This window comes from Panthera pardus, unplaced genomic scaffold (genome assembly GCF_024362965.1).
Source record: "Panthera pardus isolate Hobbes unplaced genomic scaffold, ASM2436296v1 HiC_scaffold_18, whole genome shotgun sequence".
Taxonomy (NCBI): domain Eukaryota; kingdom Metazoa; phylum Chordata; class Mammalia; order Carnivora; family Felidae; genus Panthera; species Panthera pardus.
Window position 1 is genome coordinate 19,542,654 of NW_026526743.1, and position 26,231 is coordinate 19,568,884.

At 57.6% G+C, this 26,231-nt stretch overlaps 1 protein-coding gene across 3 annotated transcripts in view; it reads right to left on the reverse strand.

The window, feature by feature from the left end:
- Window positions 1-4,709: 4,709 nt before the first annotated feature.
- CHST8 (carbohydrate sulfotransferase 8) overlaps window positions 4,710-26,231 on the reverse strand; it is a 128,255-nt gene continuing 106,733 nt past the window's right edge. For all 3 annotated transcript variants that reach the window (XM_019423371.2, XM_053906032.1, XM_053906031.1), the window contains exons 3-4: window positions 6,834-6,871; window positions 4,710-6,278 (exon numbers count right to left, since the gene is read on the reverse strand). In XM_019423371.2, coding sequence (XP_019278916.1) covers window positions 5,169-6,278; window positions 6,834-6,871 — 1,148 coding nt within the window. In that variant the 3' untranslated portion in view covers window positions 4,710-5,168. The remainder of the gene's footprint in view (window positions 6,279-6,833; window positions 6,872-26,231) is intronic.

Below are 26,231 nucleotides of genomic sequence, written 5' to 3' on the forward strand. Positions count from 1 at the left end.
TAGACCACAGCAGGTTCAAGAGCAAAAGGCCAGTGGAGGCATGGGGCAGCCGGATACATTTTGCAGGGCAGGAGGTAACAGAAACAGGGCAAGAGCTGGAGGGGATGTAGGGCTGTGGCTTTTTCCTTTCTTTTTAAAGTGTTTTTTAAAGTTATTTATTTATTTTGAGAGAGAGCACAAGTTGGGGAGGGGCAGAAAGAGAAGGAGAGCGAATCCCAAGCAGGCTCAGCACCATCAGCACAGAGGCTGATGTGGGGGCTTGAACTCACGAACCATGAGATCATGACATGAGCTGAAATCAAGAGTCTGATGCTTAACCCATGGAGCCACCCAGGCGCCCCTGGCTTTTTCTTTTTTAAAGATGGGTTGTTGATAGGGAAGGAGGGGTGAGTGTGTGAGCAACGTCTTTGAAGGAGAGACAAAGGGCTCAGATGCAAGAGTGAGTGGGGGCTCCGACAGGGCGGGAAGGAGAGCCGGACAGAGGGAGCAAAAATACAACGGAGGACAGTGAGGGCCTTTCTGGTCCCTCCTGTTCCTTTCAGGAACGAGAGGCACGCGAGAGGCACGCCATTAGCTGTGCACCTTTCTCTGTGTGTCTGTGTCAGTGTGTGGACGTGTGTCTGTGTCCACGTACACCCGGGTCTGTGTGTGTGTGTAGGTGTGAGTTCACAAGCATGTGTGCATCTGCATGTGTGTGTGCATCCGTATCTCTGTGTGCGTGTGTATTCACGAGGATGGGTATGTGTGTGTGCAGGGACATGCCTGCATGAGTGTGTCACATATGCGTGCTGAGGTCACCCTTGAGGAAAGGGGGAGAACGAACACAGCAGGTTGCTAACGGGCCCGTGTCGTTTGTGCTCCCGACTGTTGTCATGTCCTCCTGCAGTGTGGTGGTCAGGCTGGAGGGGGGCGCTGGCTGGGGTGGGGTTTGCCGGGGGAGTGAGGCAGTGTTACAGGTCCTGAGGCAGGTCAGGATCCGCTCCCAGTCTAAGCCTGTCGCCAAAGAGTGGAGCCAGCAAGGGCAGTGGAAGCTCCCTCCTCACCCCTGGTGACACGTGGCCCTTCCATGCTCTGCGTCCTCCCTGTGTCTGCCTTTTCTAGAGAGTCCCGGGACCTTCCAGCCCCATTAGGCCCATGTGAGGTGGGCTGGGTGCGGGGTGGGGGGACTGGGGCTGTTTTCGGACTTGGAGTTAGGGCCGGTGGGTCCTCTGGAAGTGGCCTTTGGGGTCTGCCCAGAGATATCTGGGGAGGCAGGACCCCCATGACTCCATGGAAGGAGAAAGGGCAGAAGACGGGCCAATCGGGGCGGGGCGGGGGGGGGGGGGGGGGCAGGCCGGGGACCGGGTCTCCGGCGGCGGTGAGGGATTCGCCACCGCGCCCAGAGCTGCGCAGTCGGAGCTTTGCTGCCACCTCGTGGGCGGGCTGGGGAAGCCCGGGCCGCTGCTCAAGAGCGAGGACTTAGCGTCCCCTTGTGGCCGAGTGCTGCCTTGCCGGCGGAAACCGACGACATCCCAGCGCCCAACCCGATACCGCACAGTCGTGGGAGCTGGGGGCGCGGTGATGGCACAAGAGGGGTCCCAGCCCCACCGCGTGGGTGGGATCCCAGCTCCGGGTCCTGGCACTCTGCAGTTCTGACAACCTCTCTGTGCTTCGGCTCCTTACCTATAAAGTAGGGCGAGGCGCGCATATTGTCAGGGGTGCTGGGAGGGGTATATCGGGCAGTTATGGGAGAGGCCTGCACAGCCTGGCCCACCATGGCGCTTGAGTCAGGCTGGCAGGCCCTAGGCGCCCCTGGGTTGGAACGACTCACTTCTGACCTGTGACCCTTGCCACTTGCCCAAGGTTTCATGTGCTTTGGAGAGCAGCCCTGCAGCCCACTGTCTCCGCCTTTGCTTCAGGAGGCAGGCCCACAGGCGAGGGCGAGGACAGAAGCATCTGTTCGCAAGCGGCCCCAGCCCAGCCAGACTCCTGGGTACCCTCTGCTGCCGCCTCACAGCGGGGACTCCGGTGCAAAAAGGCCCTTCTGGGCCCCGTGAAGTCGGCGCGCAGCAAGCAGGCCTCACTTCCAGGCCGGGCCAGGCCAACGGGATGGAGCAGAGCTCAGGACTCTCCATGCTCTCTTCCCCTCCCCCCACCTCTGCCTTCAACCGACCCCTCCCCACCCAAGCCTGAGCAGTGGATCCCTCCAGCCCGAGCAGCCAGACTAACACCTTTCATCCTCTCCCCTCCCCTCCCCAGGCGAGGCTTCTGTGAGTCTGTCTACTCCAGGGTGTGTGTTCATTCTTCAGCATCACTGTACCATCAGCATGGGCCCCCAGAGAAGGGGGCAGCGTTATTCCAGCCCTGTTCAGCCCCACACCACCTGCCCCCAGCTCCTGGAGATTACGGGGTCCATTCTGGGGCCCATGGTCTCCCTCAGTCCCTGGTGCCCAGTTCTGGGGTGGTGGGGAGACACCGGGAGGAAATCCCCGTGATCGGCCATGGGTGATCCCCAGAGAAAAAAGGCCGAGGAGGAGTTGGGGGAGTGAGGGCAGGCCACCTCCTGGCCCTGGGTTTCTCCTGGGGCTCCCAGCCCCACCAATGGGCTCCACCCAGAGGATGAAGTTGGCAAAGGCCTGGGAGGGGACGTGGGTGCTGGAAGACTCTCCATCTACGCCTGACCATGTCTGTCCCGGGCCCCTGTGTGTGTAGCCAAGCCTGTGGGGTTGTGGGCAGGGGGGAAGGTTTGGCCACATCGCAGAGGCCAGTGGTGCCCGAATCTCCCACCTGACCCCCTGGCTGGACATCACATCCCCCTTCCAGGGGACTCCAGGGTTTCTGCGGCTCACAGGCCCCAGGGGGGAAGCACTCTACCCCACTGCCCACCCACCCAAACACCCACACACACTCACACCCACACTCATTCATGTGTTGTCCTCAAGTCCTCAGGCTACATGAGGCTTGAGTCTGGGGTTGGGGGCCGGAGGCGTTGAGGTTCAGCCCCACCTCGGTGGAGGTAGGGGAGGTCTCGGGGCTCAGGCCTCTGGCCTACAGTTGGAGGTCATGCTGGGGGCCATCAAGTGGTCATCATGATCATTGGCTGGATTCTTTGTCACCACCCAGAAGGAAAGCCCCTCTTGGATGGATATGTTGTGTGTGTACATCTGCCCAACTCAGGCCTGGTCGTCTCTGACTCTTCAGGAGTCAAGACGTCTTTTTTTGCTCCCATTTCCCACACACATTCTTCCCTCCTTCCCTCCCTCCCTCTCTTTCTCTCTCTCTCTCTCTCTCTCTCACCCACACACACACACACCATGGGGGGATGGTCCCATGACAACCCGAATTGTCTCCAAGCAGCAGCCATGAGTGAAGTGTCCTTCAGGCTCCCAGAAGTTCCCTTTGCTGATCAGATGACATGGTGACACTGCCTCAGGCTTCACCAGATGCGTCCACGACCAGAGACACTAGCTTCGCGTGGTGACTTCCATCTCCCTTTTCCTTCCCTGCCTCCTCTCACACTGACCTGGCCTTGGCAGAGGTACAGGCTAGCCTCTCTGGCTCTCTGAGCCCCTAGGCATCCATCCGTCTCCCCACTTCCATACCCAAGAGCCCCTCGGGCCCTGACCACAGCCTCCTTCTCACCTCTGTGAGTTCCTCCCGCCAGATGGCCAGCCCCTCCTGCTGGAACCTGGTAGGGGGCGCTCACCCTGCTCAGGGTTCCTGGAGGCATGTGACCCCAAGCAGGTGGGAGGCAGCCTCAGTTCCTCGTCCTACTTTTTTAAGTTTCCAGAGCCCATGGTGGAGACACAAAGGAGGGAGCAGCAGGCACCAGCATGTCCCCTCCTCCTGGGCCCCAGCAGCCTCTCCCCCAGCAAATGGGAACCGATTGAGAGCACTCTCCTGGGGAGATCCGCAAAGAGACCCACAGAGAGAGTCAGAAGGGCATGTGACTGACAGAGAGATGGGACCTGGAAGCAGACAGACAGACCTTTACAAATAGGCAGCAGTTTCCATTACAGACGAGACCCCCAACAGGAACGGCCACAGCCGCGCTCAAAGCTCCAACACACTTTGAGACCTTTCAAGAATCACCCTGGCTTTTGACCATCTCAGAGCCACTTCTGTGTATGAAAATATATACTTTGGGAGACGTCCCCCGCTCCCCCGTGGGCTTCTCCTGCTCCTCCCCCAGAATGTGGTCCCTCAGGGGTGGGCAGTCCTGAAAGCTCTAAGGTGGCCTGGTCAGGTGAGTGGAGCCAGGGGCCAAGGCCAAGGCCATGGGGGTCTGCAGATGACAGAGATAAAGCCCTGCTTAGGGAGAGGGATAGCATCGATCCCCACCGGAAATGCCACACCCCCCGAGACCCCTGTGCAGCACCCCGCTGACCCCAGTGGTTTGCCCAGAGAGCTCTGGCCGTCCTCAGGGGGCCCCCACAAAGTGACAAGAAGGGACCCCAGTGGGCCTCCACAGGGATAGGTCTATTTTCTCCTTTCAGGATGAATGTGCTGGTACTGATAACAGAGAACCCTGTTGATGGAGTCTTGGCCTCTGGAGCCTGAGTGGGAGGTGAGCGGGAGCTCCCCTCTCGCACAGGCCACTCCCACCCTGGGCTCCCCTGGGCGGGGCTTGCGGGTGCCCGGCTCAGGCTGTCCTGGGGAGGGAGACAGAGCCCCCACAGCTTGGGGAAGGGTCCGTGTGTTCCCCTACCAACACAAAGTGTAGACACCGCTACTCTGGAAACCATGTGCTTTATTTGGAACCTCATTCTGAGGGAACCTCCCCCCGGGTCATAGAAAAGCTGCAAACCACATGGTTTGGTACAAGGCAATGGCTAAGGGACTGCAGGAAATCCCTTACCGCTGGGGCCCTCGTCCTCAGGGCCTCAGAATTCCCTGGTCATCCTGACTCTTGGCCGAGCTAGGCCTATGCAGCTAGGACTCCTGGGGTCCTGCTCAGCCCCCGGCATCTTCCTCAGCGGAGGAGTGAGAAAGTGGGTATGGAACAAGGGCCAGAGTCCCCACCCGACGCCCGGGCCTCTGTCCTCCACCTCGGGCCAGCGGCACGGAGCAGCCACGGCTCCTCACATCCGCAGAGCCCTGTTGCTCCGGGTACGTGTCAGCTCTCGGGTGAGGGACCACGGACAGTGGGATGCCCGCGCGGACAGGTGAGTGGCCGCGGGCCCCGCCCCTCAGTACAGGTCTGCAAAGGGCTTGGAGTAGTTGAACATCAGGTAGTCCATGTAGTAGAAGTCGTAGGTGCGCTGTCTCTGCAGGGCCGAGAGCTGGGTGAAGTACTGGTGGGTGATCTGTGCCGTGGTCCGGGCCTCCTGCGAGTGCCGGTCTTTGAACTGGGGGAAGGTCAGGTTCCGCGGCGCCCGGATGAGGCTCAGGAAGAAGTTGGCATCCTCCTCCATGCTCTCAAACTTGCCCACGAAGTCATAGTCGATGAGGCAGGGGCTGCAGAGCCGGCTGACGTGGTCCCAGTGGATGTCCATGCCCACGGGCCGGTGCACGTCCAGCAGGTACTGGACGAACTCGGGGAAGCGCACGCCGGAGCCCGTCCGCAGCGCCTCGCGAGAGGCGTTGGCCCGGTACCGGGCCAGGATGGCCTTGCCGAAGACAGGGTGGTAGTAGCTATTGGGATGCTCGAACTTGTCGCGGAAGGCGGAGACCAGCCTCTCGAAGGGCTCGCGGACAAAGAGCATCTTGGTGTAGGTGCTGAGGCGGTGCAGGATGCCCTGGCGGTCGAAGGTGTCCAGCCGCCGGAGGGCGCCGCCGTAGTGCACGGTGTTGTGCTGGATGTCCGCGGTGGACGAGGCCAGCCCGGCCATCACCATGAGCACCCGCTTCCAGTTGGAGCAGCCCGCCTTGGGCACCTCGCAGTACAGCACCCGGTGGCGGTCCTCCACGAAGAGGCGGGACACGTGACGGGGCGTGACCGCCCTGCGGCTGCTGCTCGCCCGGTACTTGGCGCACGCCTCGCGCATCACCCGCTTGCGCTCCTGCTGGCTCCGGTGCAGGGTGACCCAGTGGCCGTCCGCGGCCCAGGGCGCCCGCCGCACAAAGGGACCGGCCGAGCCGTTGGCCGGGACGGCTGCTGCAGCAGCGGGCGTCTTCTTGATGAGCAGCCGCCGGCGGCGCTGCCGGGGTCGCAGACGGGCCCCCATGTTTCGGGGGGCTCGAGGCCGGTCGGGTACCAGCAGGTTGAGGCCCCTTGGGGCCCGGCTGGACAAGTCTCGGGTGACCTTCTCCGTAGGGGCCTTCAAGTCACCATCCCGGGAGCTGCCTGGTGGGAGATCCTGAGTCAGGAAGAGAAATGGTTATCAGGGTGGACACGGCAGCTGGGCGCTGAGGGTCTCACAGGTCAGACGCTCACAGTGGCCGGGGTCCCTGCCCCCTCTGTGGCCTGAGTTTATTCCGGGTGAAGGAAGAGACTAGCTGACCTTGTGGGATTTGACCCCTCTGGTCTGAGCCTAGGTCCGGTCCCCAAAGGCCCCCCAACCCTAGCGGGCCATGGTCTTGAGGCAGAGGTGCAGGTATCTTTTCAGCCACGAGATGGCGCAGGCCTCCCAGGAACCTGCACCCGGCGAGGCGAGCCGGCGGGAGCCGGCGGCCTGAGGAGGCTGGCGCAAATTTACTGCCTCTATTAGCACAAGTCCAAAGCTGCCATCCGACAGCAAAGGGAAATTCATGGGGCCAAAGCCGTGGGCTTTGTTCCCAAGGCCCCTGGGAAGGACTGGACGCATTTTTCTTTCCAAGAATGAATTCAACATGAGCTCCCAGTGTTCTCCCCTGCCCTCCCCAACTTTCCCCAGGCTGCCGGTGCTGAGATTTATCTGACTCTCAGAACTCACGTTGTAGGGCTGCTGTGGCCTGATGCTGAACTTTATTCCTGAAAAGCAGAGAGGACAGTATTAGCAGCAGAAGTACCATGTGGCTCCCAAGGACCCGCTCACGGGCTCTTGATGCTGGACACGCGGGCTGCAGGGCACCGGGGGCGGGCTCTGCGAAAAGGCAGTTCAGGGGGGCAGAGAGGAGCAGGCATGGCTCACTGTGAGTGTCCCTTAACTCCTCTACCCACATGGAAAATGAGGGTGCAGCAAGATGTGGTCCCACAGGCTCCCGAGCTGATGACTTCTCAGCATCTTACCTCCCAATGTGACCTGGAAGGTCTCGAAAGGTGCCCTGCCCAGGTGTGTCCACACATCTGCTCAGTGGAACAGCCAGGAATCTCATAGCACTGCCCCGCACCCCCACACAACCTCACGCTATCATTAAGCCATGGGGCAAGGACCCTTCAGAAAGCTCTGCCCATCCTCTCTATGCATTGGCCAGCCCTCGATCTAGTCCATGTGGAGCTTCTGTACTCGGAATCCCACAAACACCCACACCTTTGCACACACAGGCCTGGGAGTGGAACACATGCCTTCCCTTGGATGTGCCTCCCCACTGGCTCTGGGGAGTCCTCTAACCTAGGCATCTACTTCGAGATTTTGGCCAACTCGGCTGGCCCTGGGGCTCTGGCGTGAGCTGGCCACCTCCTGCTCACGCTGGTCTCCCCCAAAGGGCTGAGCAGAGCCCAGGCGTGGAGTGATTGTCCGGCAAGCACTTGGCACTGGAGGAAGATGAAGACAGATCAGTGCATTGCTGACCACACTCCGCAATGTCCCCCCCTTCCCTTGAGCTTCGCGGAGGCCAAAGTCACCGGGATAACAGGCTCTGGGGAAGTGAAACTTTGGTCAGAGAAGATGATTCTGCTTCACACTCTGGTTTGTTTTGAAGGAGGTCCTAGGGAAACAAGAGGATTTCCTTTGGGGGAACTTATTTCGGAGTCTCGGCCTCCTTCCCCCATCCCTGCCTGGCCACCGAGGCATCAGGACTTTTCCATCTCTGGTGCCACGGAAGCGGCGGTTTCTACTCTGAGGCTTTGCCAAAGGCCACAGTCACAATCGGAACCAGCCACCCTTTAAACAAGCGAAGACTTGAACTTCCAGTTGGCACGATGGGGCACACCTGACCGAGTTCTGGCTGCTGCTGGGCTGTGTGTGCGAGATGTCCTGGGCGCCCAGCATGGGGCCCCATGGGGGTCCTGCCGTCTCTGTATACATGGTATAGGTCCAGTGGCTGGAGCCCAGTTGCTGAGAGGACATCCAGGTCCTCTGTCCCTGACCCAGGGACTCTGCCGATTTCTCCACGAGGTCCAGTCTTACAGGTTCAGCCACTGCTATGACCCTGACCTCATACTGGTCAGTCTGAGGATGTGCCTACACGTCTCCTTCATTCACCAGCTACCGAGGAGGTGGGGACGCGAGGTCACCCCTGGGCTGGAAAGCCGACATTCCCGGGGCCTACTGGGAACTTCCTCAAGTTCCAAACGTGGCACAAAGGTGGAATGTGGGCACGCTGCATGTTTCTTTTGTTGCAATACTTTTCTTTGACCCCTTTGGGCTGGGAACAGGGGTGTGCCCTTCCCTGGGCAGAGGACAGGGTGTCCGTACCTTCCTGGGCATCCCCAAGCTTATGGGCAATATGTGTGTACAGGTGGGGGAGCCCTGAAACAGGGCTTCCAGACTCTTCCTTGGAGGCTGAGGGGGAGCTCCACATAGAACCGGCTGCACCCCTTGGGGCATGGGATGCAAGCAGTGGGTACTTGACCCTGAGACAGGAGTCTTTTCACATTGAAAAGGGGTCCTCACCAGGGTACCCTTCTCATCCCAGAGCCTGCCAGCCCCCTCCCCCCGCCCCTACTCTGCTCTGCCTCATTCCAGCCTGAGCTTCTCCAGCTCCTTTCTTTCTGACACACGCGGGTTTCCTCCTGCAGCCAGTGATCACAGGTCTCTTCACCAAAAGGGACTCACTGCACGTTCAGTTTTCCTCCACACTGCTGGGTTTCCTTAATTATTTTCTTCTGGTGACGGCAGCTGGCTCTGCTAAATCACCTCTCCTCCTCAGAGTCTCAGATACGGGAATTTACTCTGCTTGTCAATCCTGTCAACTCGTCAAGGTATGGTGGCACTTATTTATATTCCTTTTCTAGAGCAAATGAGTCATGCCAGATTTGGCCAAGAGTGGGACTCAAAAGCTGCTCTCAAAAGGCACCCTGCCAGCCGGTGGAGCTGGACAAGGATGTCCTTATGGAGATGTCAGCCCTCACAGCTGTGATCTCCCGCTGGCCCTGTCCTCACGGCCTGGAGGGCGGTGGGCTGTGGGACCTGTCCCATTTTATCTGTGCAGACTGGACAGAAGGGTGCTGAGCCTCAAGGGGGTTTTCGAGGTTGGCCCACTTGAAGGCTGGAGAGAACATTCCTGCTGGACAGAGCCCCGGTCTGGGGGAGTCCCTGACCTCTTGGCCACTTTTACCCAATAAAGTCAACTCGGCTGCAACTGCCGCCTTTGAAAAGAATAACTGTCTTGTGGAAAACCCAACAACAGATCTTATGTGGAGCCCGAGTTTGCCACAAGCTGTATGTTCTCAACCTTTCAACTTACCGCAGCTCACTTGGCAAAGACTGACCCTCTCCCATATGCCATTTTGGAAGAAAGACAGGAAGTTAATGAAGGAAATGTAACAGGCTCTCCCCCCTGCCAGGGGCCCACTGGCCCTACTTTTCCTGTGGAAGAAGCCACTCTTCCATGCACTGCTTGGATAAAAGCCAAAACAAAGATCACCCCTAGCTCTGAGCAAGTGAAGGCTTTGGGTGCCTTGAGGCTGGGGTCTGCATACCCCAGTGGGCTGCATTCAGGACACTGGACAGCTCTGTGGAGTGACCAGGGAAGGGGAGCTAAAGGTCCTACGTCTGCTGCACCCACGAAGAAGGTATTGCCACCAGGAGCCACCAGACTCAGTGCCATGGGGGGACTTATGCCGGGGTGGGGGGGGGCGGAGGCGCTTGGCTTCAATATAACCACCACCAGCCCCTCCCAAGCCCTCGAATGGACACGCAATCAAATAAAAACAGTGGGCTTGCTGAGCAACACAAGCCACAACCCCTAGCCTCCTTTTCCATTTGATGTCACCAATGTTGCCGCATACCTCCGCGGTCTCCCTCACCCCCACCCTACGGCAGAGGAATCCCAAGGCCGGTCATGTACATGCTCCACGTTCAGCGTCTGAGTTACCTGTCTTCTCCTTTCAACATAATGTTAACAATCTGTAAGGGAGCTTCATCCCCTGCACGGTGAGAAAAAAACAACCACTTTCTCTTTCTGGACAGATGACATTTGCAGAGCGGTTGAAACACAGGCTGTACGGTAAGAGTGAGCATTGGTGAGAATAAACAAGGCGTGAGTTATTGAGACTGCCAAGTGGGCTCCACACTGTGAACTCTTCATTGGCTGAGGGTTTTCCTCTGAGTGTTTGGCTGAAAGCTTGCTGGTTACCTGCCAAGGGGAGGCAGAGGCTGATGATGGTGTATGTGCCCAGTTTCTTATAATTAGGCTGTGAAGCCTGGGTCTGGGGCAGAGCTGCGGAGGGGGCTTCATGGTCACATGGGCTGCTGCCTCCTTTTGTCCGAGTCACAGGAGAGAGACCTGCTGGGTTCAATTCTAAAGCCCTAATCTCTGATGCCCAGGACCCACAGAGGGTCAGGCTGTGTAGACCGGCGACACTGACATGAGTTAAAACAGGATCCGAGTCCCTGGAAAGGGCTGGAAGTGCCACACGAACCCTTGGTTGACCACGTCTGAGGACAGCGACTGCTATTCTGGCTGCTCAAATCTCAGTCCCAGGTCCTGATAGTGGAGAGAGGGTCCTGCTACCCTGAACGCTGCGGCCTGGGGGCAGACAGGGCTGCCCCAAAGGAGTCAGACCTGCAAAGGGAAACAGATGGGAGAACGGAAGGGGCCAGCAGGGCCCTGGGGCATGGGTGTGAGTCCACAGTCCCTGCTCTGTGCACTCTCAGACCTGTGGTCCTTGGATGCTCAGAGCTACATCGAACTGTGTACCCTGGATCTTCCGGTGGCTGTGCCTGCGTGGCCACCATCATCCGCTTTGTCCACCCACGGGTCCACTTCTGCTGCCCAACAGGCCAGGAAACTCCCAGGGCTTTCAGGCTGGCCTGAGCCAGGGAAGACACTGGAAACGAGGCCCCCACTGCATCTTGCTTTCCTCCATGTATGAGATACAGAGTCCAAGCTTCGGTCCCACCCCAGACTCCTGGCAGGCGTGTCTGCCGGATGAACAGTGTTGCCCTGCTCTGCTGTTCACAGAAGCTCCCGCACTGAACACATGCGCCGTGAGAAAGGTCTCTGTGCCGTGGGGCAGCCGGCAGGGCCCGGCAGCGTTCGGGTCCTCACGCAGTGGTGATGAGCCACAAGGTGTGAGGCAGGGATGCTGGCAGGAGAAACTGAGCCAGGAGGGTGTGCTGCTCATTGGGATCAGGGGAGAAAGCCCTGAGGGAACTGCCAGGCCCCGCTCCGCAGGAAGTACAGAAGGGCTCTGAATGAGGGGCTCAATTCGTCCTCCGTGACCAGGCCATATATATGCGGGGGGTTTATTTTAAGGAATTGGCTCATGCAATTGTGGGGGCTGGCAAGACCAAAATCTGCAGGCTGGAGAGGCAGGGAAGAGTCAATGTCGTAGGACGAGTCTGAGGGTCCCCTGGAGGCAGAATTCTCTCCTCCTTGGAGGCCCTCAGTCTTTTCTCTTAAGGCCTTCAACTGATTAGACGAGGCCCACCCACATTATGGGTAACCTGCTTTACTCTAAGTCTATCGACTTAAATATCCACTACATCTAAAAACATAGCTTCACAGTAACATCTAGACTGGTGTTTGACCAAACATCGGGGCACGGCCGCCTGGTCAAGTTGACACAAAATTAACTGTCACAAGGGGTATAATAATTTCTTAGGGCTTGCGGTAACAAAGCACCACCAAACTGGGTGGCTTAAAATAACAAACACAATTCTCTCGCAGTTCTGGAGGCTATATGTCTGAAATGGAAGTGTCAGCAGGGCCGTGTTCCCTCCACAGCCTCTTCCAGCTCTTGGCAGCCCCAGACGCTCCCTGGCTTGTGGCCGCTGAAAACCAGCCTCTGCCCCCATCTTCCGTTGTGTGTGCCTGTCACTTTTCTTCTTCTTCAAAGGACACCAGTCATTTTGAATTAGAACCCACCCTAATGACCTCATCTTAACTTGATCACATCTGCAAGGGCTCTATAAGGTCATATTCACTGGTCCCAGGGTTTGGGACTTCAACATAATTTGGGGGAGGCGACACAGTTCAACCCCTAGCAGGGGGTAATGTGACCTCAGGGGGCTTTAAGAGCACTCTAGAGGCAGGGCAGGAAGAGTCTGGAGGAGGTGAGAAAACATGTCCCCGGCTGATCAGTAGATTGTGTTAGTTCTCCATGTTCTTGGGCAAGGACCATGTCTTTTCTGGGTCGGACAGTCTGGCAAAATGCCTAGCACACAGCAGGAGCTCAATAAATGCTCGTGGAAAGGCTGGTGCTGCTTGGATTGAGAGCTGCCCCTGGAGGAGCTTCTCCAGCTCGGTCTAGCAGCCTGTCCACGCCACCCAGGAGGGGTGGTTAGATCTACGACGCACCCAATTGGCGGCCTCCCCTTGCCATCTGTGGGGCACCAGGCCAGGCCTGTGGCCCCAATGTGGCCACACCTCCTCTGGCTCTTCTCCCACCAGCTCAGGCTCTGCCCTTTTGAGGGGCCAACCCTTCATCGGCCTCTGATGCCTCATTGTGAGCCGCTCCCTTCCTCTGGGCCGGTTGTTAATTTATGCAGATGAGATGCAAAACTGAAGTTTAAACACACTCAGCAATTAGAGGGCAGCCTGGACTCAAGGCACAGAATTCAGATGGAGGAAGCCTCACAGAAGGGTCTTAAATTCTCACTTGTGATCACAGGAAAATCCGACTCATTAAATTCTCTGCTCGGGCTCCATGCACAGCCGTGCCCGCCTCTGCTGCCCCAGGCCCAGGGCAGGGAGACAGGGTTCCCGGCTGCTCTGCGGTCAGAGTGTGGACCTCAGGGAGAGCCAGGAGCCAGGCCAGGAGCGCCCCGCCTCCCACCCCGGCAGGGGGGTGGGTGGTGCCGCAGGACCCTCTCCTCTTGCCTCAGCCTCTGTGGGTGGGCTTCTTCCAGTTGTTCGAAGACCACCAACCTCATGGTGAGGCGACACAGTAACCCCTGACCCTTGGCCCAGACCAGAGGAGGGGCTTCCCCTCCCTTCTCCTGGAGACACCACTCGGAGTCATAGCTTTCAACAAGGGGTCGTGTATTTTAAAAGAAAAGAGAGCAAGAGCACAGCTGTGTGACCTTGGACAGATCCCTCGACCTCACCGAACCTTAGCTTCCTCATCTGTAAGATGGGGTAAAAACACCCATCTTGCAGGTCCATAAATGTGCAAATGAAACATGCACGGTGCCTGGCACAGAGAGCCCATGGGAGGGAGGCTGCCAGAGCCTGGGGTTCCTATCGCCGGGTCACCTTCACAGCAGCTGAGTTCCTCTGAGCCCAGCTCCTGCACCGGCGCGGGGACTCTGGGACCTGTCTGCAGAGGAGGGAAGCAGGAATCTTCCCGTCTCGGGCTGATGGGCACCTGACGGCTCTGACCACTACTTGTTTTGTTTAGCGATTCCATTCCCTCGCCTCCGTGATTAGGATCCACGATTCAACCGGGTGGTTCTCTGTCAGCTCAGCCTGGGCGGTGAATTCCCGTACGGCTGTCAGAGTGGGGCACTGGAGCTGCCTGTCAGTCAACCAGCCAGCCAGTTAGCCGGTCTGCAAACCCAACAGCTGTTCTGCTTTTCCACAGTCACCCATCTGCCCATCACTTGAAGGGATGTCCCTGAGCATCTCCCCCCACTCCAGTATGCCTGCCTATCCACAAGGAAGGGGTCCCCAGCTCCTGCTCCAAAGCTCTCCTCTGTCAGAGCCTGGAGGCAATTCCTACCATGTTGGGGGGGGGGGTCGTGCACTCCCCCCCCCACAGGGGCCACGCACTGCACTGTACCTCCACGTGTGCATGTCACATGGAACCAACGAGGGACAGCATGCACACTGAGGGGGTGCATCACACTGCTTTTCCGTGCATGCATCCTGCCGTGTGACGCAGCATGCTCTGGGTGGGGAGCGTGTGTGTTCACGTCCGTGTACAGCTTCAGAGAGTATGTGGCGCATGGCTTAGAACAGGTAATGCCTTTCCTGCCTTCGTGTGTTCTTTCAACACATGAGCCTGGAAGGATTAGCAGGAGCCTGTGAATGCTGCTGCAGGGGAGAGAGAATGAAGTTCCTGACACTGGCCGGCTAAGCCCCAGTGCCCCCTGGCGGCCCGTCTCTGCCTCCCCTGCAGGCGACAGAACACAGCATCCTGGCCAGCACCGTTTGTCCATTCTCTACACACGGACTGAGCACCTGCACGTGCCAGGCAGAGTCTTACACACCGGTGACTGTGTCCTGGCCATGAATGGGACAGTCATGGCCCTTGCCCTTGTGGAGTTTACGGTCTAGCCAAGAAATGAGGCACTGAGCAGTTCACGTGTGATGGTTGCAGGGGTGCGTCAGCAGGTGGCATGTGACAGGGGAGGGGTATCAGGTGAGGTCTCCCTAAGGTAGTGACAAGTCATCGGCGCCTGGGGGTAACGAGGGCCTTCCTGTAGGAGATCGCCTTGCACCATGAGACCAGGGCTTACGGGATGAAGGGACAGAGAGACCGAAGGGTGTCGAGAAATAGTAGCACGCTTGTGGCTGGCGGGGGGACAGCAAGCTGGGGGCCCTATCGTCCTGGCAAGGCCCCTCATCTTATCTCCTGAGGCCCAAGGGGAGTCTACAAAGGCTTTAAGCTGGCAGCTATTTGGAACTTAAGGACCATTCTGAGATGAAGAGCGGAAGACAGAAGCAGAAAGGGTGGTCCACGGTTGTTGCCACCGTCCAGGGAGGACACGTGTGAGGCCTGAATGCCGGCGCTCATGGCAGAAGGCGGAGGAAGACGTGGCGAGTATTTCGGGAAAAATGAGCAGGGCGGTGCTCGGTGAATGTTTAACCCTGGCTCCCTGCGTGGTGGGGAGGAGCAACTCTGTAGTGATGCGGATTCCTGTGGTGTCAACACTTCTCCATGACCGATTTCAAGCTAGTGATGTGAACGGGGGGTTGGGCCCTTGTGGGCTGCTGGTGCAAGCCAGCTCTGGGTCAGTACCACCTGGGGACTGACTGGGAGCAGAATAAGGGAGATTCTGGTTTCTGGCTTGAGCAGTGGGACCCTGATGCCATTTCCTGGGGAGGGGGTGCAGATCCACATTGAGTTTGAGAGGTCTACGGGGTCTCCCAAGTGTAGACGTCCAGAGGGCAGACGGAGGATGCGGGAGAAGGGGATGAGCTGGGCGGACGTACGTGTGCAGGAGCACGTCCCGGCCTGGGGTTGTCCCGGGCCTGGTGAGGGTGCGTGAGAGGAGGGGCAAGCCGGGCTGCGGCAGCCAATCAGAGTCTGCCTTTTGTCCAGAGCCCACAGGGAGCCACGGACTCAGGTTCTGGGCGACTGTGGCCAGGTCAAATGGCACTCCTCCTGCTTGGCTGGCAGGGGCCTAATTTGGTCTAAGTATTGGTGAATTCCCACCAGAGGTTTCCAAGAAATAAAAATGAGTGAGTCATGCTGGAGCCTGAGGCTGCCTGTTTGCAGGGGAAGTGCCCGCGACACCAACTGGCCCAGCCCCGTGACGGGCGCTTCTTCACTGGAACCCAGTTGGGCCATCAGAGGCCGCCGGCGGGGCAGCCTCATTCCTGTGGTGGCCCCGTCACAAGATAATGATCGGTCCAGCTCTGGCTGGCTTCAGGATGTGTCGTTCCGGCTGCAGCGTCAATTACTGAGCTGGCCTGTGGCTGTCAGACCCGTCACAGCCGCTGCCTGCGATGTACCCTGAGAGCCGCATAAGTAAATCCGTTCTAGCCGATGCTTCCTTGGAGCTCCCCACTCCCCAGCCACCCTGGGCCTGCTGCAAGAGCCGCTCTGTCCTGAGGGACGCACTCCAGGCCCCCCCAGGGGTGGGGGTGGGGGAGTCAGGCTCCTGGAGGCGGGCCCACAAAGGGGCTGCCTAGGGGGCTCAGGGACGGAGGCGCCCCAGAGGCCGTGCACACGTGGTCACACCTACTGCCCACCAATTGCACCCAGAGGGGCCCCGAGCCTGGGCAGCAAGCCCTCCCTCCCAGCCTGACTCCGGCAGCTGCAGCTTTAGGCTCTCCAGTACCACAGAGACCGTGGAACGGCAGCTGCATTTCAGGGATCGTCCCGTGTGCCCCTGAGCAGAACAGAGCCTCTGGCAACTCACAGGTCACCAGGGTAAGCCTGGAGTTGCTTGGAGCACTTGCGGGCAGGAGCTGGCAGTCCGTCCAGCTGATCCCTGCCATGCGCCTGGGTAGCTGCAGTCCATATCTGAGAGGAGATGTGACTCCCGAGGCGCGGCCTTGAATGTCGAGTCACATCCAACCAAGGACTGGGCCCCCAGCAGCTCAGGGAGCCTCTGGCCAGCTTCTCTGAGGGGCAAGGCCTGGAGTATAGCAGTAATCTTGGCCTTGGTGGATGCTGACTGTAGGGGACACCACCGTCGCTGGACATCCAGCCAAGACCCACCTCCTTTCCCTTCTGGCGGGCCAGCCCTTGCTTCTGCCCAGCCCGGTGCCCTGGGGTCCGGCCAGCCGAGGGCCACACTGGGCTGGCTGTGGCCTGAGCGCAGCAACCCCAGGCCATCCTATCCTCTCACCACTGTGTGGTGGGCTGGGCTCCACACCCACATCACACACTCACACAAAGACTCACAGCCCCCGGCTCAGGGAAGGTGACCAGTTCTGGGGCACTGACAGCATGGCTGAGATAAGACGGAGGGCCCTGCCAGCTGCATATTCAAAGGTCTTTCTAGAGGCAACTGGGGAACGGCCCAGAGAAGAGTAAGGCCTAAAGGAAGGGCAAAACTGGTTAGGATTCTTACATCCTAACACAGGTGAGAAATGGGGTGCCTGAGCTCAGGCAGTGTGGGGAGATGGGAAGAGGAGGGAGGGCTGCAGGGCTCGGTGAGCCGGTGTGTGAGGGGGAGGGTAGGAAAATGTCTGTCCCCCCCCACACACTGTCACGGGGAGGTCCAGGGGGACAGAGGGCCGATAGGGGAGAAGACCCGACCCCGAGGTAGGCCATATCGACGCGGAGACACGAGATTGAGTAAGGCTCGCAGACAGAAGCTCTCAGCTGGCAACAGTGCAGAGTGTGGGTAAAAACTGTCCAGACACAAACCATGCAGCCCAGCCCTGCGCCTTCCAGCATCCTTGAGAGCACAGCCAACATAACGCCACATAACAACACCCTCGTTAGCTCTGAGCACAGGAATATTAAGTAGAACCAAACCCTGCAAATGTCATCCAGAATTTTCACAACTGTGGTGTGCACTGAGAACTTGCCGAAGTCTTTAAGGCAACCTCTCGGCCGAGACCCTGGGTCCCCTCCCGTCTCCAGCGTTTTGGGGGGACACCTCCTTAACTATGAGAGGCCCCATCTGCTGGGAGCCCAATGCCCTTTGCCAGGGTGGGGCGGGGCTGCCGGGCTTCTGGAAGGCACTGTCTGAGGTCTCTGAACCTTCCCTTCAAGCTCAGCAGGTGTCTTCAGGAAATGAGAGCCGCCGGCCTTGCAGATGGAGCCTGGTCCCGTGTAATGGCTGCTCGAAGGTGGTGGGGGTCTCTGTGAAAGAAGGAGCTGGTGACGGTCCTGAGCTGTTTTCCGGCTTCCTTTGAAGTCCGACCGGCAGCAGCTCTCAGGACGACGTGAGCCATCGCAGGCACCGAGACGGCCCCACCCGGCTGCGTGTTTTTCCTGCGGAATTAAGACTCTCCCGTCTTCCAGACGACCCGGCGTGTGTTTTGGGCACCTCTTTGCAGTTGTGAATATGCTATTCCAAGAAACAAAAGGAGCCCGGCTTGTGCCTTCGGCTTTCCACGCCTGTGTGTGGTGCGTATGAGGCGCTGCTGGTGGAGGTGTGTGTATGGGCCGTCCACTCTAGAATTAATGATTCGCGAGCTGGGCGAGAGCTGTGCAGCCCACCGAGGCATCTTCTGCAGGATTAAACGTCATTCCTTCTAATGACTTGATTTATGTCTGGAGGTTTACAGCTCCAAACAAAATATTGTGATGATGGCAATAAATCACGCCGGGGCTGCTTACAAACGGCAACGAGCATGTTTTCTGTTTGTTCGGGAGGTGGTTACAGAGCGAGGGGGTGCTGTGTAGGAGCACAGGGAGAGCACAGGACACATGGGGTGTGGGGGCAGTGGGCAGCGTGAACAGGGTGCAGCAGGCTTTGAATACCCGAGGCTTTGTGAGAATTTGCGATTGGAGACGGCGGGGATTTTGGAAGACCGGGACGTGTACAGGAAGGGCACTACCCTGGGTGCTGGGGGCAGTCATGGGTGGCGGACCTCCTGAGAATGTCATTTCCAGCTTTCAACCTGCATCACTAGCGAAGAGCATGAGCTAGCTGAGGTCAGGGCAACGCATCCTCCCAAGGATGACACCTTTCCTCTGCGCTCAGGACAGCTTCTGGAATCCACCGGGGCCATCTTCTAGTCTGCAGCCCTGTCTTGGGTGGGGAGGGAGCAGGATGGGTCAGGCTAGAGCCGCTCTGTAGGGCTGAGCTCCTCAGGAGAGTGAGGACCAATCTGGCTGCAGACAGGCGCCCCTGGGCTGGCATCTCTCACTCAGACAATCAGTAGAGAGTGATCGCTTCCCACTGAGACCTCACCCTGCCAAGAAGAGCTCAGAGGAACACTGACGTCAGCCTCAAGGTTCAGGAAGAAACTGGCAGCTCCCGTCCTTGGCTGAAGTATTCTGTCAGAGACGCTGTCACCCATGCCCCCAACATCTGGGACAGGCTGACCTTGTGAGGCAGGGCAGGGGCTGGGGAAGGTGCGGGGGGGGGGGGGGGGGGCGGGGGACAGGGCACAGTGCAGCAGGACCATTCCCGCCAACCAGCTACCGCTCTGTTCTGGCCAGAAGTCTGTGAGAGCAGGAGCCTCCTCCTTGGTGAAATTAATCCTGTCCCTGGCATCTAAGCCCTGGGAAAGAGGATGGGAGGAGGTAGAACTGGGATCAAGTGTCAGGGAGGGTCTATTCACCCCAGGGGAACAGAGCACGTCTCTTCAAGGCAGAGATGTGTCCCCAGAAGAGCCCACGGCCTAAAATGCCACATCAGAGACACTGCCTATAAGAAGTCGTGTTCCAGGGTGACTCAGGAATGCTGGGCACTGGGAGAAAGTGATCCACTACCAGGTGTGTGGCCCCAGCCCCTGCTCACGGCACATTTAACTGGCAAGTGGGGGTGGGAGGAGTCTCGTGTGTTGTCCAAGGGGTGTCTTCCACGTCAGATGTGATGGAGCACAGGTGATGGGAAGACGGCACGTGGGTGGCACACTGGTGGCAGCTGGGCTGGTGGGTGGGTGGATGGTGGGCGGTGGGTAGATGGTTCGAGGTCCAGAGGAAAGGATTTGAGACAGAGGCCAGGCAAGCACTAGGGCTGGACAGGTGGGTAGCTGGAGAGGAGACAGGGATGGGGCCACAGACAGGCTCCAGTCCAGCCCCGCTGGCTAAAGGCACAGCCTCTCGTTGTGCCTTCCCTGTAGGCAAGAGGGACAGCTCCAAATCGAAGGTAAGCCAGGGTCCCCAGTGACCCCCTTGAGCCCTGAGGGTACGTGTCTCGCTGTTGCGAAAAATGACCCTTCCCTTTTCACCAAACACCAGAAGCCATCTCCAACGGCAGAAGACAAAGCTCTGTCCATCTTTGATTAAAACGAGGGCAAAAATAAAATGCTGTTTGTTTTCTGAAGTCTGGCAAATTTTGATAATGAAACCCTTAGAACGTATAATACCGAAACCTTTCTAATTCCAGGCAGATAAGGAATAATGGTAACGTTATTTCAACTTCAGAAGCAAGAAATAACCTTTTATCACCTAATTTAACAATGTTACTGGGAAAATATGTTAGGAGAATGTAAAATGCTATTTAAATGATAAAATATGCTGTCTCGGATGGCAAGGGTTTTAATTGCCACGATCAGAGTCCACACACACTTCCATGCCAGCTCTGACAGACACTGCTAATGACGGTGTCCGTAACGAGGCACGGTGGATGGGGTCACCACTGATTCTGCCATCTCCCCTGGGAACTGCCAAACCCGACAGCTGCCCGGGCTTCTCGGTGCTCATCAACATCACTGCCTTGTGAAGTATGAATCGGTTCCGATATTAATATTAATCGGCCAACACATTAATATTAATCAGCTCATATATACTTCCCATGACAACGAGAGATAAAGGAATCTTATTATGTGGTGGATCAGGGAACACGGAATATCTAAGCGTATTTCCTTGGGATGCACAGCATAAAGGAGCCTAAGCCTCTTAGGCATGTCGTCTCCGCAGAGAATGGACCTGGGGTGCACGCATGGGCAAAGTCACAAGCAGGGAAAGTGAATTCCTCTCCGAGGGGCAGGGAGGTGTTTCTCCCCAGTGGGTGAGCAGATTGGGGGGACGGTGGCGGGTGTGGGAGGCTCCCACAGCCCTTCCGCTTGGGGCGCGATCTGCAGGACCTTCCCCGGGGACCAGCAGGCTGCACAGAAGTGGCCCCCGGACTATCCACAACAGGACAACTCTGCCCTGACCCCCAACCCACCTGGCCCTGGTGGAGGGGAAGTGTTGCTTTTGTATTTGTTCATTTGGGGCCTGGTGGTGCTTGAGGACAGAAGGGCGGCTAAAGGAATGCTCTGTGCTCTTAGGCATTTCAGCAGGCTTGGTTTTACTATCCCTGTTCTGCATGAGGGCAATGAGTCTCAGGGAGGTTGGGTGTCCCGCCCTTGTCCACACCGCTGGTTGGCTGGGTGGGTGGCAGAGCTGGGGTCGGGGCCATACCTGACTCTGTGCCCTCGTTCTAACCATCAGGTAGCTCGGGGGACAGTGGGCTGGCCAGGGAGGAGGTCACAGAGGTCTCAACACAGCCATCACAGGTCCGAATGGGCACCGGGGGTTCCTCCAGGGGTTCCTCAGGAGGCCAGCCTGGCGGGCGGTGGCGGGTGGGGGGGAGGCGGAGGTGCAAAGGCAGCGTCCTCTCCGCAGAGCTTGCTTCCCGGCACCCTCACTTGCAGACAGCCTCCACAGGCAAAGGCACATCTGAGCACGATTAACATTTTAAGCACTAATTATTTTACTTGGGTGTCTAAGTCTGAGGATCCTTCAATTTCAGTATAATTGGAGAAAAATGGTCATCAGTTATTGAACAGCAGGGGGGCGGCTCCATGCTTCCCCAACACCAAGCCGAGCCGAGAATCATCCGAACATATGGGTCCCCGAAGCAGCCGCCGGGCGGCCGTGCCAGGCGAGGGTGCGGTGGGCGGGCCTTGGGCACCCTGCCCCACTGTCCCTGACATCTGGTGGGAAGGCTTTCGGGCCGAGTTAATGACTCGCCTTTTTATCTTTTCCATTTTGTTCCATTTTCTGCAACAGCATCTGTTGCAAGAAAACCAAATGCAAGAGGAAATGGGATTCATTATTAAAAGGAGAGCTTATAACGTCCCCTTCACTCCCCCTTGTACTTGATAATAATCTGAGCTCATAATGAAATCCTCGGGCCCTCCCTGGCACGGCTAGAAGGGTTGCAGGGGTTGGTGGGGGTGCACGTGCCTGCTGAGGGACGGGTGCTATTCTGGAAGGGAGGCTCAGTGCGAGGGGCTTCGGCCCACCGCCCACTACTGCCTCTCCTCTCCCTGGGGGGTGGGTGCCTGGTGTCCAGCGTCTCATGGGAGAACCATGAGGCTTTGGTGTCCAGACTTGTGGAAGACTACAAAGGAGGTTTTATTTTGCTTCGCCTATTTTTTTCCTTTGGTCTCCTCTGAGCAACCAATTAAGAGGATGAATAGCTCTGGACCCCTGACAGGGAGACTGAGAAGGTGGGCCTCCCGGAGCCTGGCTGCTGGTGCGGGGGGTGGAGGGGGTGCGGCTCTCTCTCCCTCTGGGTAGCCTCTGTGGACTGCCTGGGGGTGGGGGCCCAGAGGGAGGAGTGGTCTAAGACACAGGCGGCCGGTAACTCTGGCCTCTCCTCAGGAACAGGCCCTCAGGCCCAGGTAATCCCAGAGGGCAATGAGCAACAGACTCCCAGGAGGCAGCGGTCTGTCCCCCTTGGTGACTTTGCTGGGGCCAGAGCCCCCGACGAAGGCATCTAGTTTCGCATCCTCCCAACCCTCACTGTGACCCCTATGATCCCAATTACTGACTCCTAGAGGGTCTCCTAAGTGACCCATGCTGTCACCATCCCCCTCAGCACACCCTGCTTGGGTCCCATTTCTCTCTCAGGTTCCAGACCTGTTTGCCTCTCCTTCTCGGGGAGGGTCCCCATTTCTTGGGCAGGCCTGATGCAGAGCCCCCTGACGCAGGGGCTGGGTCCTTCCAGGACTCACCCCACTGGCATGTCTCTGAGCAATGTGGACCCTCAGTCACATCAGGGAACCTGGGACCTGGGGTCACCATGAGCACCGGCTCCAGGCTTCACGGAGGCGCTCAGGCCCTACGGGACTCATGCGATGCAGCTCGTGAACACATAGAGGGCAAGAACCACTCAGAGATCCAGAGTGCCTGCCACGGCGCCTTGCCTGACCTGTGCAATGACCCCGGCCCTTTCGTGACCCTGGCACTGTGTGAGCCCAGGCACAGTGCCCTCCACAAAGGCTCCTGCTCCCTTCCCAGGAGTGTAAGCCTGGCCTAGAAGGCTGGTCTCCTGTCTCCGCAGCCCGGGGCCTCCGGGAGGTGCACCCACTCACCACACCCACGGTGCCTCAGGACACCAGCCTGCTTGTCCACGGAGGAGAGGCTGCAGCACCTGCCCGAGTGACCAGCCCCACCGCTCTCTGCTCTCACGCCCACCCAGCCGTCCTGGTCAGCGTGGAGGGCTTTGATTCCAAGCCCCAGTAGCCAAAAAGATCCTGGTAGCCCTGGGCTCTTACAGAAGCTCATGAGGTCAGTGTGATTTTGACCCAATGGGACACAGGAAGAAACCGAGATGCACACATGTTAAGCCACCCAAGGGTGCACAGCTGGTAGATGGCTGAGCCCGGATTTGAACCCAGTTCTCTTTGGCCCCAGGGTCTGTGCTCGCCACCTGCTGCTTTCTCATGGCGCTGGGCTGGTGGCGGCAAGGTGGGGCCCTGCTGAGCGTGGGACGCAGGCTGCCCTCGCCTCCTCGCCTCAGTGCTCAGCACCCCTCCTCCCCACAGGGGCCTCTCGAGTGCTCCCCTCGGGGTGGGATTCTCCTTGTGGCTCTCCCTCCAGTTTCAGCCCAGGCCTTAACAGAAACAGCTTCCGGAACTTCTCTGATGCCCTCAGGTGTCTGTCTGTGCGTACCTGTGGGACTTGAGCTTCCCAGCCTGACTTCTTTCTTTAGACTCTCTTTGTCCTCTGCTTTCGGTCCTGGCTGCCTTCTGACTGCGGCCCCTCCTCCCTCCCTGCACCGGCCCCCAGTTAATGAAGGTGGCCTGAGCACCGAGCATCCTCATAGAGCCGGTGGCCAGCAGCAAGTTTTCTGTCTGCGGCCTCAGTCTCACCATCTCTATAATGGGGAATCAGTGGCTTTGTTCCCAAAGACAAATGTGTCTCCCAGAGGATAGGACGATGTGAACCACCTGGCCCACGCACGGGCTTGGTGAAGGAACACACAGGAACCCCCCGGTGTGTTCACACAGTAAGAGCCCCTGGGTGTCCCGATGTGGGCCAGACGCTCTATCTCCCCCCTCCTCAGCTGGGACCCCAGCCCAGGCTGCCAGCAGAAGTGGAACCTTGAGGAAGGAACGTTCTGCTGAAGGGGCACCGGGGCTGCTGGTAGGGACAGAGCCGCAAGCCGTCCTGCCCCAAGTTGTGGAGCCGCTTCCCGCTGGCTATGGGGCCACACCCAACGTGCATGTGGAAGACAGACTGATGGCAATGAAGACGGGAGAGAGCTTCTCCTCACCCACAGCAGGTGGGAAGCAGAGTGCCTGGGGCAATTGAGACTGCGGATTTTGCAAGGTCCAAATGTATCGAGGGCCTGGGTTTAACAGCCCCCCCAGGTCCAAAGAAGAATTGCGTGGATGTGGGGGCCGGGGGGGTGGGAGGGGAGGCCTGGGCTCAGGCCAGAGGGCAGCTCTCCCCTTTGCCGGGGTGGGAGGGGACACCAGACAATCCACAGCCCCTCGTTCACTTCTCCCTGCTGCCCACCCTGAGGAAAAATGGCGGGCTCCATCCACGGCCACACCGCTCCCCCAGCCCAGAGCTCGTCAGGAGCGTGAACTTGCCTCTGCGTCTCCACCAAAGAGCCATGCCCCATAGATGTGTAGGGGAAATCAAGTTCAAGGCTTAAAGGGTTTCCTTAGAATTGTTTTTTCACGAAACATTTCATTCATGCAAAAAAGATACATAGTGTACAAAATATACACATAAAGGAATATACATATAAAGTAAAAAGAATAAGAACAGAAACACCCAGGTCTTAGTCACCCAGTTTAAGAAACAGAGCTTTATCATACCACGGAGGACCCCTCTGTGCCCCTCTCAGACATCCCATCCCTCTCCAAACGGGGGTACTCACTGAATTCTGTGTTAATCATTCTCTTGACTTATTAAACAGTATTATTTGCATGTGCTTGTACCCCTAAGCAACTTATCATTTACTTATTTATTACATTTTTTAAATGTTTATTTTTGAGAGAGCGAGAACGAGAGAGAGAGAGAGAGAGAGAGAGAGAGAGAGATAAAGAGAGGGAGAGAAAACGAATGGGGGAGGGGTGGAGAGGGGGAGACAGATGATCCGAAGTGGGTTCTGAGCTGACAGCAGTGAGCCCGATGTGGGGCTTGAACTCACGAACCGTTGAGATCATGACCTGAGCCGCAGTCAGATGCTTAACCAACTGAGCCGCCCAGGTGCCCCTATCATTTATTTTTGCAACATAGCTTAGAACTGGCTACAGTGGGAGTATTTACACCACAGAAATGAGCAAACGCCATCATGTGCTTGTCCCTTGCCTCCAAAGCCCATTAACCACCACATGGCTGGTTGTAGACCACCTCCAGGAGGAAGGCATCACCTTCCAGAAGCAGCTCCTGTCGGCGGAGGTCAAGTCTCTGATTAAGGGCACAGCTGTGAGCCATTAGCGGCCTGCACAGCAGCGGGGGACAGGCACACCCACCAGGAAAGCAGATCTGGGCAGGGCACCCACAGCATCTATTATGAGTGATACCAAGGTCCAAACTTGAAGTGACCCCACAAATCAGTCCACTCATTTTTTATTCTGGGGCTCAGTATTTACAGGCCACTCCCTGGAGTCAATCACATGCTTTCACCAGAGGTATTCCCAACCTGAAATTATTTATGACTCGGCATTCAGGGAGGAAAAGCAATTTTCTCAAAATGTCTGATGTCATGATATATTGTCCCTTTGATGTGCATGTGCCAAAAACGATGGCTCTGTAGGTCTGCCCCTCAATTACAAATTACCCCGAATTAAAAAGGAGAATTAATACTGCGTGGCAGGATGCTAGCTCAAGTAGCATCCAAAGAAAATGCCTAGAGCATCTTCTGGAAAAATACATGGCTTGGAAGAAATTACGAAATGCACCAGGGCTTTGGTCAGATCGCTGCTGTCTAGGGTTCCTTCGTAAAGTGATGCTGGAGTGCAGGGTAGCCGTTGGCCTCCTGGCTCTTGGGGTCCTGGCCACGCCTGGCCACATACCTGTGTGCAGGTCCCAGCACCACTTCAATAAGGACAGCGATGCCTGTGTCCAGATGTGCTGTGACAGTAAACTCTAAGAACATGCCCACCAGCAGGGGAATGGATAAAAAGTATGGCGTTTCCGTTCAATGGAATGCTCCTGTCCATAAAGAAGAAACAGACTACCAATATACACATATGACAATGAGGACGATGCTCACAAACATGCGGAACAAAAGAAGCCACACTGTCCACACTGTAGGGTCTCACCCACAAAGTTCTACAACAAGCGAAACTGATCCCTAGAGAGAGAATAAGACAGGTGGCGCATCGGTGCCGCGGGGGATGGGGACAGAAAGGGGTGAGCAGGAGCACGAGGGAAGGTTCTGGGGTGAGGGAAATGTTGTATATCTTGAGTGGGGTGATGGTATACATTTGTCAAAGCTCACAATGAAGGTGTTTCCCTATATATAAATTATACCTCAATTAAATTGCTAAAAAATTGTATGAGCGGATTTGAGAACTCTAAAGTGCCGTGT